Source organism: Pseudopipra pipra, chromosome Z (genome assembly GCF_036250125.1).
Source record: "Pseudopipra pipra isolate bDixPip1 chromosome Z, bDixPip1.hap1, whole genome shotgun sequence".
Taxonomy (NCBI): Eukaryota; Metazoa; Chordata; class Aves; order Passeriformes; family Pipridae; genus Pseudopipra; species Pseudopipra pipra.
This window is the reverse complement of record NC_087581.1, coordinates 379,085-397,672: the sequence shown is the minus strand read 5'-3', so window position 1 is coordinate 397,672 and position 18,588 is coordinate 379,085. Positions and strand designations below refer to the sequence as shown.

The 18,588-nt window shown below is 50.8% G+C and overlaps 1 protein-coding gene across 2 annotated transcripts; it reads left to right on the top strand.

Annotated features, from left to right (window-relative positions):
* Nucleotides 1-10,088: 10,088 nt before the first annotated feature.
* On the top strand, nucleotides 10,089-17,741 carry LOC135406694 (thioredoxin-like protein 1). 2 transcript variants are annotated; one of them, XM_064641075.1, is made up of 9 exons: nucleotides 10,089-10,302; nucleotides 11,543-11,639; nucleotides 12,061-12,234; nucleotides 13,152-13,274; nucleotides 14,150-14,219; nucleotides 14,532-14,704; nucleotides 15,087-15,191; nucleotides 16,205-16,252; nucleotides 17,572-17,741. In XM_064641075.1, the coding sequence occupies exons 1-8, from the start codon at nucleotides 10,205-10,207 to the stop codon at nucleotides 16,229-16,231; spliced, it is 867 nt and encodes a 288-aa protein (XP_064497145.1). In that variant the 5' UTR covers nucleotides 10,089-10,204; the 3' UTR covers nucleotides 16,232-16,252; nucleotides 17,572-17,741. The 2 variants fall into 2 exon arrangements, with proteins under 2 accessions (XP_064497145.1, XP_064497144.1); XM_064641074.1 differs by lacking the exon at nucleotides 16,205-16,252 and having other exon boundaries at nucleotides 10,091-10,302.
* The last annotated feature ends 847 nt before the right edge of the window (nucleotides 17,742-18,588 follow it).

The window sequence follows — 18,588 nt, the reverse complement described above, 5'->3', positions numbered from 1 at the left end:
TATTTCATTTTCATTTTATTTTCTTTCTTTTTATTTTTGTTTATTTTATTTATTTTTTTATTATTTTATTTAGTTTTATTTTCCTTTTATTTCATTTCTTTTTTAAATTTCATTTTATTTTATTTTCATTTTATTTTCTTTCTTTTTTATTTTATTTTAATTTTATTTAATTTCATTTTTTTTCTTTTTATTTCTTTTAGTTTTATTTTTTCTTTTCCTTTATTTTATTTCCTTTGCTTCATTCGCTCCCCGCAGAGAATCAACCTCCTTTTGAAGCCCCCAAACCTGCCCTTCCAGCCCACAGCTGGTCACCTCGTTTTTAACACAAGATCTTCGTTCTCTCCCCCACAGATCACCTCACATTTAACCCCCACAGTTTTCTCCATCTGCACACCACTCAGTAACTTTCTCTGCTACACACTGCCCCAGAGTTTACTCCACATTTTTCCCTCCCTGTCCACTGCTGATTCCCTCAGTTTCACCTCCAAATAGTCATTCCCTGCCATGGATACTCTCTCCTATCTCCCCCCCACAACAAACCCTGGGGGGCTGAGGTTTAAAAGCTCCATTTAGGGCAGCCAAAAGCTCTCTGGCTGGCACAGCTCACTGAATATCCTGAAATCTCTTTCCAAGGGCATCCAAACCCACAGGAAGAGGTGCTGAGCACGCAGGACTTGGAGGTGCTGCAAGCAGAGCTTCCCTGAACTGCAGGGAAATGTCCCAGGGTGGCTTTGGGCTGCTGGCCCTGCACACTGTGCTCTCACACCAGCCAGCCTTCCTGCCAAGGCCAGGGACAAGGGAAGGGCTGCTGGGGCCTCTCTGGAGCCTTGCAGTGTCCTGCTCCAGGAGCAAGGACACTGGCAGTGCCCACAGCCCTCACCCCAGGCCTGTCCCTCAGGGGATGCTCCTCCTGTGGCCCTTGGGGACACGGGCTGGGCTGGCCTGGGCAGGGCTGGGGCAGCACTCACACCCCGGGGGCTCAAAGGGCTTTTCCAGCCTCGGGATCCCACGGGACACTCGGGCACTGCCCCACCTGCACAGCCAGCCACAGGAAGCTGTTACACACAGATCACATTCCATAGAGAATCCAGGCAGATCCCACATTAGGGGCAATACCTACAGCTTCTGCCCTTGTCCACTCTCCTGCAGTTCCACTGGCCCACACGACAGGAACAACTGCAGCTGCCACTTCAGTCGGGGCCTTGCTGCTGACAGGAGTTATTCCCTGCACAACAAGAGCTGCTGCTTGGACACATTTCCTTTCAGCAATTACAGTGTCAATAGCCCCAGTTTTCAATTCCATTTCTGCCCCAACTTTTCCAGTCCATCTCTTCCTAGCACAGGTTTGGGTGAGTTTGGCAAACAGACAAACTCGGGAATTACCCAATAGTTTCCCAGTTTAACCCCTGTCACACCAATCACCTGAACAGTGCCAGTCCTTAGTTCTCCCTCTGTTGGGTTAAGGACTGAGCAAGTTGGACCTGTGCCTGACCAGGACAGGTGCAAACCAAATGCTGGGGACTGGAACACACACCTGGCACTCCTGCAGCTCTCACAGTCACATTCCAGAGAAAACAGCCAATTGCACCATCACTGCTCATTTCTTAATCCCAATCCCACACTTCTTTGGCACTTGCAGCACCACTTTTATCACCCAATTACAGCCCATTAGAGAGCTCCATGTCTAGCAGGGACAGGGACCCCTGGGATACTCTCAGCAATGCCTGAATCCATTGCAGGGACCTTGCTTTGAGCTCCCCAGGGCCGGGCACCCCGAGGATCTCCCCGAATAATCCTTTCGGTGCGCGCTGGAGTCCTCGGGGTGCCCCAACCCGGGGGCACCAACAGCACTGTCCCTCCAGGGGCCCAATTTGGTCCCAAGGCTTCAATGGACAGCCCAAAAGGCATTTCCAGAGGCCTTCTTTGGAACCCACCAACGGGAACGGGGAGGAAGCCACAAGAAGGCCTCATTTCTAAAGGCAGGGGGATCTTGCCTGTGTCCCAGACCGGTCTGGGGATCTGAGGCCCTTCCCGAGAAAATCTCGGTGCCGGCGTGAAGGGCCAGAGATCCCTTGGAGCCACGGGAGAGCAGGCACAGAGTCCCTCCTGGGGGCCAATTCTGCTGCCTGAAACAGCTCTGCAAAGAAACCTCTCAGACTCAGCTGGTGAGTTTTAGAAGCCAGGCATTCCCACACACTAAGAGATTTTAAGAGCTCACTGACTGAGAAAACATCGAGCTTTTATCGTGGACATCTGACCTCCCACAGACAGCTCCTTTCCCCTCTCAGTACAAAATGATTTCCGTGGCATCATTTCATAGGAAGTGCCCAGGACCCCCAGACTGTGCTTTCCAGAACAGAAAAGAAACAGAGGGAAGGAGCTTTGCACAAGTGGAACACACTCCAGAACAGACCTGACTTCAGGGTTGCTCTTTGGGTTCCAGTCCAGCACCCAAAAACTCCAGCAGGAGAGCTGGCCCATGGCCCGTGGGACCCTGAAAATCCATCTTACCATGGGCTGGAAGCAAATCCCAGTTGGACGAGTCCCTTGTGCCTGCAGATGCCTGGGGATCCTTTCCTTCCACCTCCTGCTCTCCCAGTAGGAGAAAGGGGCACCTCGGGCACACGGTGGCACTCGACATCCTGCTGAGAGAGGAGCAAGGAAACCTTGAGCACAAAGCTGGGGAGGAAACTAAAACTTCCTTTCCTAGGAGCTTTGGGCAGTCTGCAACCAAGGGGGGGAAATTTGCATCTCCTTTGGTGCAGGTGTCGACAGAGGCCAACAGAGCTTTGGCCTTTTTCACACAACTGTGCCCTTTTTGGCTCCCTGGCAGCCCAATGGCACCAGAACCCCCTTCCTGCACACACAGGTGGCACACACAGGCACCCACACACCTTTTCTCCAGCCCACACGTGGCCAAGATTTCCTCCCCCTGGACATCCCAAGGGCAGTATTTTTACTGGAGAGCACGGCAACCCCCCTGGCCTTGCAAAATGGCTCCCTGCAAAAAAGGAACTGCTTCTCCTGGACATTTCTCCAACACTCAAGGGCTTTGGAAGCTGCTCTCATGGTACCAAACCTGCTTGGGGTCTCTCCCAGCTGTTGGCTCTCCGTGGAGTTAACAGGCACACACTCCATTCCATCCTCCCCCAGCCAAACCCATCCTCACCGGCAGGACGGGTCCTGCCCTTACCTGTACAAGCTCCCGGCTCGGCACAGCCGTGGGGACAGAGCAGCTTCCCAAGGCAGCTCCCGCCCGGCAGGAAGCACAACTCGCCACACTCCACCAGCCGCTGGGCACTGAACAGAGCTGAGCATCAGCCGAGGGCACAACTGGAGAGAAAAGGAGCCAAAAGCATTAACACAGCACCAAGGAACTAAGTGAGATCGGTCTGTCCCTCCGTCTTTCCCAGATGCTGAGTGAAAGCTTCACCTTTCCACCAATTTGTCCATAAAGGGTCAGCACACAAAAGTCTTGCTGTCCTTTACCTCCCCTGGGCAGGCTCTCATCTACACCTTAAATCATGGGGGACACGTGCTTGCCTTCCCACGGAAAACAATTGTTATTCCCTCTCAGAAAGGCAGCCCCAAAATATTGATTTCCTCTTTATGACTTGAATCGCTCCCCTCCTGACTTGCTGAGCTATTACACTCCAAATACACATTCTGTCCCCTACAGTTTACCTCCAGTTTTATGGGCCAAAATATTCCCAGACACCAGGACATTCTCTTGCTTCCAAGGCAGGACCGATCATCCCTCTAGGAAAAGGCAAAGAAGGAAAGGGTTCATCAAGCAATGCAGAACTTAGCAAGTGAGTTTAACAAATACCATCAGGTTTTGTGCACAGAGGAAATAAAACTCACTGGTTTTAGGAGCTAAAAGATCAGGGGAACTTCCTGGCTGGAGAGACTCCCCGGGATCCACGGCTCCCCTGCAGAAGCTCCCGACAAAAAGTGCTCCCAGCAAACCCCCCGGCAGGGCCGGCCCCTCGTCATCCTCACCGGCCACACCTGGGGCTGCCCCGTCCTTTTGTCACCCTCGCTGGGCTCCGGGGTTCTTTTGGGCCGCTTTTGGCTGCGGGTTTTGGGGACCGGTCCCAGCCCCGGCCCAGCTCCGCACCTGCTGCGCTCCCCGCAGCCCTCGCTCAGCCCCGCGGGGATTTGTGCCTCCTCCCAAGGTGCCAAATGGCTGCAAAGCCCGTCGGGAAGCCGCTCCCGGGCTTTCCTTCCCAGCCTTTCCTGCCCAGCACCGCAGCGGTCGAAAAGGAAACCAGAAAATCGGGACAAAAAGGACCCGAATCGCGCCGTGCCGACCCCCGGCTCCTCCCGCCGAGCCCGGGCAGAGCCCGAGAGCTGCAGCCCCCGGGCCCCGCCGCGGCTTCCCCGCCGTCCCCCGGCACCTCCCGCCCGTCCCGCCCCGCAGCGCCGCTCCCGCTGCTCCCCGAGCACAGGAACGAACCCACCGCCCACCGCCCATCGCCCACCGCCCACCGCCCATCGCCCATCGCCCACCGCCCATCGCCCACCGCCCATCGCCCACCGCCCACCGCCCATCGCCCACCGCCCATCGCCCATCGCCCATCGCCCATCGCCCACGGCCCATCGCCCACCGCCCACCGCCCACCGCCCACCGCCCACGGCCCATCGCCCACCGCCCATCGCCCATCGCCCACCGCCCACCGCCCACCGCCCACCGCCCACGGCCCATCGCCCATCGCCCACCGCCCACCGCCCATCGCCCACCGCCCACCGCCCATCGCCCCCGCACGGGCCGGGACTCCCCGGCAGCCTCGGCTGCGATCCCGCGGGGAAGGGACCCGGACATCCCGTTATGGATCTCGTCCCGCCCCGGCACTCCTTGGACGGGCATCGCCCCGCCCCACGGGATCCTTTTATGGACAGAACCCGCCCTACACAACCCTACATGGGCATCGCCCCGCCCCGACACTCCTTTTAGGGGTATAACCCCGCCCTACACAACCCTATATGGGCGTCTCCCCGCCCCAGCACTCCCTTTATGGGCATCGCCCCGCCCCACATGCTCTTTTTATGGGCATTGTCCCTCCCTAAAACTCCTTCTATGGTCACAGCCCCACCCCACACCCCGTCTATGGTCACAGCCCCACCCCACACCCTTCTCCGGCCCCGTCCCCCCGCCCTGTCCGTCCCCTCGGTCACCGCCCCACACTCCCCTCACGGGCCCCTCCCGCTGTCGCTCATCCCAGTCCCGCCCCTCCCGCATTCCCGCTGGGAATGCCCCGCCCGTTCCCCGCTCCCGCATTCCCGGCGGGATCGGACGCTCCCGGCCGAGGGCAGCGCTGCGGGGACGGTCGGGGGGGTTTGAATGTGCCCCGAGCCCTCGGTCCTGTCCCCGCCGGGACTCCCAAACCCTCCCGGCCCTGCCCGGCTCTGGCCCGGGCCCGGGGCACCCTCGGCTTGTGCCCCGCAGTCTCCGCCTGGCGGACACGGCCGGTACTGCAGCCCCGACACCGCCGGCCCGCAAAGGACCCCCCGCGCCCCCCCGCGCCCCAGCCGCAGCCCCCCTGCCCTCCCTGACACACAGCCCCAAACCCGGCACCTGCCTCACAAAGCGGCCGCGGGGATCGGCCTCGCTGCACCCGCGGGACAAAGCACCGACCCCAGGGACACCCCAAAATTAGCCCCTCCTGCCCACTGCTCACAGCCTCAACCCACCTCCAAACACTCCTGCTCTGCCCACCACATTGCCCCGACTTTAACACCCCACATTTTCCAGACCTCTCCACCGCTCATCGCCTCACTTTACCTCAATTTACCTCAGTTTACCTCAAAGAAAACACCTTATTTTCTTTCTTTTTACTTTATTTTATTCTATTTTATTTCTTTTTATTTTATTTCATTTTATTTCTTTTCGCTTATTTGATTTCATTTTTAAATTATTTAATTTTCTTTCTTTTTATTTCGTTTCTTTCTTTTAATTTCACTTTATTTCATTCTTTTATTTTTATTTTTATTTTATTTTATTTTCATTTTATTTTATTTCTTTTTACTTCATTTTCATTTTATTGTCTTTTTATTTTTGTTTATTTTATTGCATTATTTATTATTTTATTTAACTTTATTTTCCTTTTATTTTGTTTCTTTTTAAATTTAATTTTATTTTCATTTTATTTCCTTTCTTTTTTTTTATTTTCATTTAATTTAATTTTATTTCTTTTTATTAATTTTATTTTCATTTTTGTTTTATTTTTCTTCTTATTTTTGTTTATTTTTTGCATTTTTTATTATTTTATTTAATTCTATTTTTCTTTTATTTCACTTCTTTCTGTAATTGCATTTTATTTCATTTTCATTTTAGTTTCTTTCTTTTTATTTTTGTTTATTTTATTTCATTTTTTATTATTTTATTTTCCTTTTATTTCATTTCTTTTTTTAAATTTCATTTTATTTTATTTTCCATTTATTTTCTTTATTTTTATTTTATTTTATTATCATTTTACTTCATTTTTTTTCTTTTTATTTCTTTTAGTTTTATTTTTTCTTTTCCTTTATTTTATTTCCTTTGCTTCATTCTCTCCCCGCAGAGAATCGACCTCCTTTTGAAGCCCCAAAACCTGCCCTTCCAGCCCACAGCTGGTCACCTCGTTTTTAACACAAGATCTTCATTCTCTCCCCACAGATCACCTCACATTTAACCCCCACAGTTTTCTCCACCTGCACACCACTCAGTAACTCTTTTTTACCTACAAAGGTTCATTTTCTAACCCGGAGGTTTTCTCGAGTTTTACCCCCAGAACTTTCCTTTCCTGCCCACTCCTGACGGCCTCAGCTGACCCCAAAATCTTCCTTCTCTCTGCTACACACTGCCCCAGAGTTTACCCCAATGTTTCCCCTCCCTGTCCACTGCTGATTCCCTCAGCTTCACCTCCAAACAGTCATTCCCTGCCATGGATACTCTCTCCTATCTCACCCCCACAACTTTCCCTTCCAGCCCACTCCTGATTACCTCTGTTTTAACACAACATTTTCATTCTCTCTGCTACAGATTGCCCCAGACTTTAACCCTGAAAATTTCCCTACCTCTCCACATCTGATCACCTCTTTAATACCTAATACTTAAATACCTACCCTAGAGACTATTGCAAGTTTACTCTCAGAACTTCCTCTGCATGCCCACTGCTGGGTGCCCCTGTTCACCTCTCAGTGCTCATTCTCTCCACTACAAATAACATCCAGTTTCACCCCCAATTTTCTCCTTCCTCCACAAAATTGATTTGATCTTTGTTACCCCAAAACTGGGCATTCTCTTCCTGACAAAACCCCTCAGCTCTTCCCTCACAAACGTGCCCTCTTTATTCCCCGGAGGTGAACTCACATCCTGCCCCCAGACTCTCCACTCACCCCTCAGGGTGACCCCAGAGTGTCCATCCTGTCCCCCGCAGGGCCCTGGGCACACGGGGAGGTCCCTTTGCCCACAGGGCCTTTCTCCTGCCCCTCTCCAGCCCGAGGCTCCTCCGCTCGCTCTCTCCGGCCTCGCCGTCCCACACCGACCCACAGCCAGCTCAGGCAGGGAAATGACACCAGGCAACAGCTGCAAAGGCACAAAGAGGAGAGCTGTCAGCCACAGGCACAGAAAAGGCAAAGGTTTCACAAAACATTGCTGCAACCTGACTGCTCATTATTTCCACTCTCCCAGGGAGAATCCCACGAACTCACAGCCAACAAGGCCTGACAGTCCCTGCAGCCGCAGCTCAGCACACGGACAGAGAGGCAATTCCACCACCTGAAAGGGAAAAAGAAGGAGGAAATGGTGATTTATTGGTTTTAAAGATATTTTAAGTTCTTGAAACAGATCCAAGACGTGCTTTGGAATTTTGTTGGGTGAATAAGTGGCAGTGGGCACAGGCCAGGTCATTATTCTGATTTCAGTGGTGCTCTCTGGGGCCAGACCAGCCGATCTCCCGAGTTCAATTCCAGCCCAAGGACTGATCTGAGCTCCCTGTTCCCTGCATTGCTCATCCCAACACTCACAGCAATCTCACCTCAGCCCACAGACTCTCTGTCCTCAGAGGCAGTTTTTTTCCCCAATTTTAATAGTCTGGGATCGGTTCCTATTTGAGTAAACCCATTAAACTGATTTTTTAAGTGCAAGATATTAAATACTGAATCCAAGACTCACCTAAACACCTTTATCAAGCCAAGCTGTTTATGTTGAAACCCATAATAATGATTTTTACAGCCAGAAAATCCCCCAAACAGAATAAATCTATGGGAGGAAGACAAATCCACCTTTGTCACACCAGAGCAGGGCAACAGCCAAGGGCTGCTCTTCCCAAACACTTTTATTGCCATTAAATAAGGAATTAACATTAGGATACGGGTGTACACAAAAATAATCTGCCCCCCAAATACTGCAAAATAGCATTGAATAGTATAAACCAGCTATGAATGGGCTCTTTATGCATTTTATAAAAATCTGATTATTCTAAATTTAATTACAAATTATACTTTCTATTTATTACTTGGGCACAGAGAAAAAGGACTAACAGGGGGAAGACAATTAAAACATTTCCCTGGATATGCAGGAGGTTCCAAAGCAAGGCAGAGGACGAGATAATAATAATCTGGGACTCCAAACTGCAGTTAATTGACCCCTTGGAAGCTGCTCCCAGGTTTTCCTGGTGCTTTATGTGATGGCACATCAAACCCACAGAGGCTTGTCCTGTATCAAACTGTCAGGAAGGACAGTTAACCCAAGCAGCTGCATAACCCCAAATCCCACCCCGGCTGCCAACAGGGCTGGCACAGGAAACAAAAGCAGCAAGGCTGCAAGGCCACAACAAACCGGCACTGAAAGGAATTTCAGTCTCCACAGAGCATTAATTCCGTACGAGCAGCCTCTCCTTAGGTCATGCTCCGTTAACAGGGGCAGAGACTCCCATCCATTAAGAACCCAGGGCTTGTTTTGGGGTGAAACTTGCTGAAATCTGGACTCCAATCCTGGGCACCTGGAGAACTGTACCCCTGGATAACTGGGCACATGGATTCCTGTGTCCCTGGATACCTGGGGCCATGGGCACCTGGAGAACTGTGACCCTGGATACCTGGGTACATGGATTCCTGTGTCCCTGGACACCTGGGGCCATGGGCACCTGGAGAACTGTGACCCTGGGCATCTGGGCACTTGGACACCCAGTTCCCCGAGCACTCGGGCACCTGGATACGCGGCTCGCTGGGCGTTCGAGTACCTGGGTCCTGCATTGCCCGGGTCCCCGGGGACCTGGATACCCGTGTCTCCCTGTCCCCGGGCACATGGATAGCCGGATACCCGTGTCTCCCTGTCCCCGGGCACATGGATAGCTGGATACCCGTGTCTCCCTGTCCCCGGGCACATGGATAGCTGGATACCCGTGTATCCCTGTCCCCGGGTTCCCGCGCACGCCGTTCCCGGTATCCCCGTGTCCCGGCACCGCCCGGTACCGCAGAGCCCCCGGCGGCCCCCGCAGCATCCCCGCCGGGGGCTCGCCCGGCCGCTCCCGCTGTGCCCGCCCCGTTCTATCCCGCTATCCCGCTCTCACCGGCTCCCTGCTCCTTGTCCCGGAGCCGGGACGCATCGCTGCAAAGCGCGGCCGCCGCGCCTGACGGCAGCCGGGTCACCATGGGAACCGCCGGGCCGCCCTCAGCGCTTCCACGGAGAGGGGAATGGCGCCGGCGGCATCGCCCACCCTCTCTGCCCTGCCCAAGATGGCGCACCGCCCCTACCCAACATGGCGGCCGGCGGCTCACCCGCCCCTCTGTGCCCTGCCCCAAGATGGCGGCACCGCCCCTACCCAACATGGCGGCCGGCGGCATCGCCCGCCCCTCTGTGCCCTCCCTCAAGATGGCGGCACCGCCCCTACCCAAAATGGCGGTCGGCGTCGTCGTCGTCCCTCTCTGCCCTGCCCCAAGATGGCGGCACCGCCCCTACCCAAAAAGGCGGCCGGCGGCGTCACCCGCCCCTCTGTGCCCTGCCCCAAGATGGCGGCGCTGCCGCCCCGGCCCGCCCCAATATGGCGGCTGCGGGCGGCGGCCGGGCGGAGCGGCGCGGGGCGGCCGCGCCTGCGCCCGTGGCCGTGGCCGTGCCAGCCCAGCGCCAGCGGTGCATGCCGGGCGCCCTGCCCGCCGTGACGCTGCACATCGCACCCGGCGCCGCCACCGGGGCCGCACCGCCACCGGGGCCGCCGCCATGGCGGGCGTGAAGGTGATCGCCAACGACACCGAGTTCCAGCCCGAGCTGAGCGCCGCCGGCTCCCGCCTGGCCGTGGTGAAGTTCACCATGAGGGGGTGAGTGAGGGCGGCCCCGCGCTCCCGCCGCGCTCCGCTGTGCCCGGGTTGTGTCAGTCGTTCCCGTTACCCGGCGCGGGGCCGGCCCGTTTGGGCCCTTGCCGGCACTCTGTGACACACGGATGTAGGCACAGCATCAGCACCGCGCTCCTGTTCCTGGGATTAAACCCCCCTTTCCCGCCGAGCCCTTCCCCTGCCAGCCCTCGGATCCGGGAGGGGATCGGGCGCTGCGCTGCTTTAAAACCCCGTGCCGGGTCAGGGAGCTGCTGTAAGCGGGGCACGGACAGCAATGAAACATCCCAAACTTCTAAAAACATCTTCTGCCCTCGCCAAAGTTCGCTCTGTCCTCGCGCTGTTTGCCCGGGAAAGGCAGAGACTCTCCCCCTCCTCGGCAGGGCTTTGAGGTACAACTGCGGTGAGATCTGGATGAATTCGTGACCAGAGAAACCTCAGCGATTGAATTATTCACGTTAATCTGTGAATAGTGATAATCCCAGGGGGGTTGGGGCTTCAGAGCACACCTCGTTGTTGTCCGGTTGCTGCTGCTGAATTCTGGGGTTTTTTTTTAGCTAATTTTCTACTTTTTTGGGGGGGGGATGATTTTAATTTCTTCTTTCCCAGTGAGAATATCCCTTTGCAGGAATAGTTGCAGCTGGATGCTTCCCACACTTTTGGTGGCACGGAATAATTAAAAATGACATATTTTCAGCCAGGGTGATGGAGTTAAATCAGCAGAAAACAGGGCCATGTTAATAACAATGTAACCAGTTATTCCCGTAAATTAATATGGGGAGAGCCGGTTGCAGGTGTAAATGAGATTTATTGTTGTAAGAATTTTATGATCCCTGAAGCTTTGATACATTATCACCATTAAATATTTAAGTCACATGTAAGTGCTGTTTTTCCCTGGGATGTGATGCGGAGTAATGATACGATTTTTCTATTAATAGTGTTTTTTTCTGCTTTTGCCCTCCTTTATGTCACTTCATTGAGCAGTTAAAAATGCTGCAGTTAAGTTGCAGATATGAGTTAGTATTAATTAATAGGTGAAGCCACTCACGTGACATGGAAGCTGGGAATTAACTCCTCATCCTTAATTGTATCAGCAGCTGGCAGCCAGGTAGGGAGGTTATTTTTGCACCAGGATATTGGGAAGAGCAGGAATGTGCTGATTCCGTTGGGGGCAGGCATTTAAAAAAGAAAATAAAAGTGGAATTAAGTGGAAGTGTTGTTTTCACAGATGTGGCCCTTGCTTAAGGATAGCTCCAGCCTTCAATGCCCTGAGTAACAAATACCCCCAGGCAACGTTTTTGGAAGTGGATGTGCATCAATGCCAGGTTGGTATGAAAATAAACACTTTCAGTTGGAAGAAAAAGAGCAGAGAATGGAGAATTTGAAGGCAAACCCTTCAGGCTTAAAGCTAAAAGGGGTGTCCTGTGGCTGTTGCCAAATTCTCCCTAATCAGGAGAGCAAACCCCCTATTTAGCAAAGTTTTCTTGCAGTGCCCACTGTGCTGCCCTTCATTTGAGCAGTGTACAGAGAGGTTATCAGTTCCTGCTGCCTGTATTATTAAGATAATACTTTAAATATAGAATCTAGCACCAGTGAGGGTTAAAGGAGTCTTTCCAGCCGAATATTGGTGTAATTATTGAGGGGGGAAAAGCAAAAATGTGATAAATCAATATTATGAGTGGGACCAGTGGTGACTGACCTAAGGGTCATTCAGACAATGAATGGGGACTGGTTTCTGCCTCCCAGGGCACAGCTGCCACCAACAACATCTCAGCAACCCCCACGTTCCTGTTCTTCCGGAACAAAGTGCGGATCGACCAATATCAGGGAGCAGATGCCGTGGGCTTGGAGGACAAAATCAAACAGCACCTGGAGAACGACCCTGGGAACAGCGAGGACACAGACATCCCCAAAGGATACGTGTGTATCTCCCGGGGGTTTTGTTGGAATGCCTGGAGACCAAAAAAAATCTTCATTTTTTAAACACACTCCAAGTCAAATATTAGGATTTTAGGCAAAGCTGCCTCAGAAAATCACTTATCTGGGCTTCCTTTTCCAGAAAAAAATTAAATACTGATATGCGTACATTTAATAAGCATGAAAAATCTCCTTAGTCGTTAAAATAATTAATTTAATGTTTATCATAAGGTTTTCCATGCTTTTCTCACCCATCCCAACCTGCCTTCCTCCAAACGTTTTTTTGAAAGTGTAAAAATGTCTCATATTTTATTTTTCTAATGTTTGCCAAAGGGCACGGTAGTAAAAGTGTTCACTTTAGGTTTCTCGTTGCCCATCAAAGAAGAACAAAGATGACAAGGGTATAAAATATATAAAATAAAAAAGATGGCACAGGAACAGCTGGAAAAGGTGATGTGCCTGCCCTGAGTGGCACACAGGAATCCCTTCCTGCTGACTGATAATTGATAATTAATCAACAATTAATTACTGATATCTGAATAGTTTATTGATAATCAAATTATGGATAATTAATCAATAACACCCCCTTTTAAATGGCTTGGAGCCTGGAGAGTTGGGAACATAGGACTAATTTGGGGTGGTTTTTAATTAAATTGATTCTAACTCCAGGCTGGTGTTTGTGTGTGTGACTTGTGCTGTTGTTTAGCAAAAATATATCTGGAAGTTCTCCCTGTGCCAAGTTTCTGGTTCTTGGGATGGCAGGTGGTTGCAGGGATGCAGGATTTAAGGGATAAATCCCACCTGAGCACTGTGATACCCGTGTTTTGTGCTTGCTGTGCCTTCTGTCACCAACCCCTGTGACTTCCCCGAGCCCGCGGAGCCTCGTCCCGCTCCCAGCGTGCTCTTGCCTCTGTTCCCAGATGGATCTGCTGCCCTTCATCAACAAGGCCGGGTGTGAGTGTCTCAACGAGAGCGACGAGCACGGCTTCGAGAACTGCCTGCGCAAGGACCCCTCCTACCTGGAGTCCGACTGCGACGAGCAGGTGCGGCACGGGGGGCACACAGGGGCACGGGGGGCACACAGGGGCACGGGGGGCACACAGGGGCACAGGGGGCACACAGGGGCACGGGGGGCACACAGGGGCACGGGGGGGCACACACGGGCAGGGGGGGGCACACACGGGCAGGGGGGGCACACAGGGGCACGGGGGGCACACAGGGGCACGGGGGGCACACAGGGGCACAGGGGGCACACACAGGCACGGGGGGCACACAGGGGCACGGGGGGCACACACGGGCACGGGGGGCACACAGGGGCACGGGGGGCACACAGGGGCACGGGGGGCACACACGGGCACAGGGGGCACACAGGGGCACGGGGGGCACACAGGGGCACGGGGGGCACACAGGGGCACGGGGGGCACACAGGGGCACGGGGGGCACACACGGGCACAGGGGGCACACAGGGGCACGGGGGGCACACAGGGGCACGGGGGGCACACGGGCACGGGGGGCACACAGGGGCACGGGGGGCACACACGGGCACAGGGGGCACACAGGGGCACGGGGGGCACACAGGGGCACGGGGGGCACACACGGGCACAGGGGGCACACAGGGGCACGGGGGGCACACAGGGGCACGGGGGGCACACACGGGCACGGGGGGCACACACAGGCAGGGGGTCCAGGGTTATCCTGGGATTGCTGCAGGGGGGATGCAGAAAAATCAGGATACAAAGCGAAAAAATTCCAGTCAGAAAAGTGTTCGCTGATATTTAAAGGGAATGTGTGGGCAGAGGGAGGTGACCACAGAGTTTTACTCCAAAGCTCCCTTATCCCTCTTTCGTGTGCTGAGTTGGTTTTTAAGTGAAGAAAACAGTGTTTAATACTGGAGGTTTTGTTCTGTTTCCTTCCACAGCTGCTTATCACTGTAGCTTTTAGTCAGCCTGTCAAGCTTTACTCTATGAAACTTCAGGGGCCAGACAACGGTGAGTGAAGGGTCTGGGTGTTGGATGGGGTGCAAATATAAGGAATTGCTATACTTTTATGTGCAAGTGTAATTACTATAGTTATATACACAAATATAAGTGTTTCTTAATGTTTGATAAATAAAAGTATTAATGTTTGATGCACTGCAGAGACTCTTGGATTTAATCCAAGGGTTAAGGTGAGAGCAACTGAGAGACGAACCTCTTTTATAGTAACTCAGTTTACATCATGAGATCACGTAAAATTCATAATTAGATGTAATTTTGGGATGTAACACCCAAATGGAATCCCACCCCTCTCTTTTAACCCAGGGCAAGGGCCCAAATACATCAAGATCTTCATCAACCTGCCGCGGTCGATGGATTTCGAGGAGGCAGAGCGCAGCGAGCCCACCCAGGCCCTGGAGCTGGGCCCCGAGGACATCAGGGAGGATGGCATCATCCAGCTCCGCTACGTCAAATTCCAGAACGTCAACAGCGTCACTGTGAGTGCCCTGCCCTGAGGGCACCTGGGGGGAAACCCCCCGGGTAACTCAGGGCGTTGATGGTGAGGGTCATTCCAGTGCATGCTGAGCTGGGACTTCTTAGAATCTGCTTTGGCTTCCTCATTGTGGCCTCGGGGGGGGGAAGTGGGAGCTGGGAAAATCCCAGCTGGGTGGGGTTTTAACAAACTACCAGGAAGACACCAGCATTCTATATATAATTATTTAAATTGGCAGGACAGGAGCTCCTGCGAGTGTTAGAGACCTTTATAATTGGGACAAAAGTGCTGGTTTGGTTAATTTTCTCGGGCACCTCATGTTTTATGTATTAAGTGAGAGATGGAGAGTTTAACTCCTTTTTTTTTTGGCTTTCTTTCCTGTTCAGTTGTTTGTCCAGTCCAATCATGGTGATGAAGAGACAACACGAATCACATATTTCACATTTATTGGCACTCCAGTGCAAGCCACGAACATGAACGACTTCAAACGAGTGAGTCCTGTTCCTAAACCCACTTTTTACAAGGTTTTGGTCACTAACTTTGTAGGAATCAGTGGTAAGACTGTATAGGTGAAAATTTGAGGGGCTGGCAAGTTCTAAACACTGACAGCAATGTTATTTTTTAACAGCTGAGACTTATATCTTGGTTTTGGGACTCCCTTTTTTGAACCTTTTAATGTAAAGAGTCTTATTTTAAAATCAACTGCTTTAAAAATTAGCAGGCTTTGTAAAATGCTGCTGCAAACTCCTGGGGAGGTGACCAATAACACTGAGAGCACCACGACTGATGTTACAAATAACCTTTCATTTCAGAAGGTTAAAGTACTAACAGCAACGTGGCACCTACTTAATTTATAACAGCAAAATTTGACCTTAACATAAAACTGAATTTCTTTGCAGGTAATAAGTTAATAAATAGGTTTAACAGGCTTTGCTGCCTTTCACTGCAGCTCAAAGTCATTAAAAAGTTGTTCTAATGGACTAAAATTAACTTAATTCAGATTGCAGACCTTCCCCGTTCTTCCCAAACTACAAATCTTGGTGATCTTCTCATATTTTTTGGTTTCTGTGGCTTTTGAAATTTGAAAGGAGACAATGTCTGTGGACACAGTGCTCCTGGAGTTGTGCTGGGCAGGTCAGGATGGGAAGGAAATGCTCACAAATAGAGGAGCAGGGCGGGATGAGGAACTGGCTGATGTGTCCCAGTCAGATCCTCATCAACACTACCTGTAACATTCCTATTTTCCTTCCCAGACGTGGAGTTTGAGGAGGAGGGAAGTCTTTAGAGTGGTGGAAAAGAGGGACACCAGGGAAAAAATTGCTGTTTAAGCCCATGGAGAGTAGTGGGAAGAGCCACAGATAAATCCTGACAGGGTGGGGGATATGTTTTGCCCCCTCTGGAGTAAATTCCTTGGTTTCCTCAGACCTGCCTGTTTGCACTGAACGTTTTTACACCTTTTGCTGCTGCTTTGGTTCTTGTAACGCTCCTTCTGTTTGTTTTCCAGCTTAACTCCCCATTCCCAAAGAACTAAAAGGGCAGAAGAAATTAAAAAGTAATGATGGGATCGGTGTGGCCTCGCACTCCTTCCCTCCCTCCCTCTGCTCAGCTCCTGCCTTTCCCACAGTCCCAGCACCTTCTGCACTCCCGACTCACCAGCTCAGCTTCTCCCTCCTCTCCCTGCTCCAAATCATTCCTTAAACACTTCACTTGCCCCGTTTTTACCCTGAACTTGTCATTTTAAGGTCACACCAAAGAGTCCTTTCCCAGCTGAATTTTGTGGGGCTGGTGGAGATGCTCTGCCAAGACTCCTTTGTAATATCCTAATGGAAAGGAAGGGAAATGGAATCAAACCCACCTACCTGGGGGTTTAATAAACATTTCCTGTGGGATTGTGGGGTGGGATGGGCAGAAAACGGGTGGGGTTTGAGCTGAGATGCCAAAATATCCATATCCATGTGCTGGGTTTTCCAGATAATTCACATGGGCCACTTGTCCCTCTCTGCCTCTGACTGGTATCGAACTTTTTTTTGGTATTCCATACTTCCTAACACCTAATCCCTAATCTTTTAACTCTGGTTTTCCTTTTTCTTTTCCTGATTTCTTTGCCTAATCTGTGTGTGGACACAGTTTGGAAGCACAGCAGGGATAAATTTTGCTCTGTGACAAGTTTAACTGTATTTTTTTAACTGGATTAATTATCTGATTTTGTTCTTCTTCCCCCACATTGCCAGGTTGGAATTTTCCTGCCTTTGAGCATTAGGTTGAATTTCCAGTTGGAAATGCTCCTGATTAGGGATTCCTTGAGGTGAAAGTGGGAGAGAATTCCTCCCCGTTGCAGTTTGACAAGGAATTAAAAAAGGGAAGGAGCAGGAAAAATGCTTCCCATGGGTCCATGGATTCAGGACTGAGGGGGTTTGGGCTTTTTTTGGAATATCTGTGAATTCCTGGATTATTGTACGGGTTTGAGCTGCATTATCAGGTCAGTATTTCTGGGGAAGCCCATGGAAAGGATGCCAAGGAAAGGAGCAGCCTCAAACTGAGCATCCAGGGTTTTTTTTCCCACTTGACTTTTTTATGGAGTGTGTTAAGGTGTAATGCTTGACGTGTGACCTGGATTTTGGAGTGTTCTCTGGCAGTTCCCGTCTCCTAACTCCTCCCAAAATAGCCTTGCTGTGTTCAACACTAAACAGAAGGGTTTGTGTGTGTTCCCATCCCTCCTAACCCCGGGAAGGGATTCCCATCCCTCCAGGTGCTCCCGTAACGCTCCTGGGTTCCCTCACTGGGAATTGAGTTGCACTTGGATTTACCAAACCAAAAGAGTCCTGCTCAGGAGCTGTGAAACATTATTCCTGTTTTTTTCCCCTCTTCCAGGTAGTTGGCAAAAAAGGAGAGAGCCACTAGGAAGCAAAGCCACTGGAAGGCCTTATCCCAGTCCAAGATTCCCCCTTTTCTCTCTGACTCCTGGATAATTGCTTGACCATAACCAGAGACTGTCAGTTTGATTTACTGCCATTTCCAATAAATCATTGCTTTGAGCTGGAGTGTGTTTCTGGTGTCCTCCTCCTCCTCCATGGATTTGTAAGTAAAATTCCTGATTTTTGCCAAGTTGAATTTTGTAATTCCAACAGTTGTGGCTCTTTTATTCCATTGAAACTTCCTGACTCCACTGAAAAGCTCCACAGAAAATGTGTGCTCAGAGTTTCTAATGTCAAATACAAGAGAAACCTGAGTTACTCTGGATCATTACTGCCACTAAATAGAGATAATTCTCGGATAGGAGGAACTTCACCTGTTTAATTCCCATTTCCCTGCCAAATCAGAGCAGAGGAAGCAGATTTAAAATCTTGACTTCCAAGGAATTCCTGAGTCTTCCAAAAGTGGTTTTTTAAATTAGAAATTCCTGCCCTTGTTTCCCAGGCAGGCTGGGATTTAGATGTTGTTCCTGATTTATTTTATTGGATGTTTTCCCTCTCTCTGGATCTCAGTAAGGAAATATTTATTACAAATATTAATTTTCCATCTTAATTGGAATTTTTTTACTACTTAGGGCATACTTCCAAGAAAACTTACCAAACTAATGTTAATAAATCAGGCATTGATCAGCACCATATCCATAGAATTCTCTGAATTCCCAGGAAAACTTACTAAGTGTTTAATTGCCATAATTAATCTCTTTGTTCAGTTAAATTTACTGCATTTTTAATTACACAAATCCCATTAAAACTTAAATCCTGGCCTAATTGCTGTTCCTTGGGCACAGTGGGGTGGTTCTCTTCTGCCTTGGCACATTTGGATGTTCATCCCAAGTGAATTTCCTGTTAAAATAGAGATATTTCTTTTTCCAAAGAAAACTGGGAATTATCTATAAAACCTAATTTTCTGAGAGGC

Coding starts and splice junctions, on each gene's coding strand:
- LOC135406694 (XM_064641074.1), top strand. CDS start 10,205: ATGGCGGGCGTGAAGGTGATCGCCAACGACACCGAGTTCCAGCCCGAG. Junction 10,303..11,542: donor GTGAAGTTCACCATGAGGGG/GTGAGTGAGGGC, acceptor TTGTTTTCACAG/ATGTGGCCCTTGCTTAAGGA. Junction 14,705..15,086: donor AGAACGTCAACAGCGTCACT/GTGAGTGCCCTG, acceptor TTTCCTGTTCAG/TTGTTTGTCCAGTCCAATCA.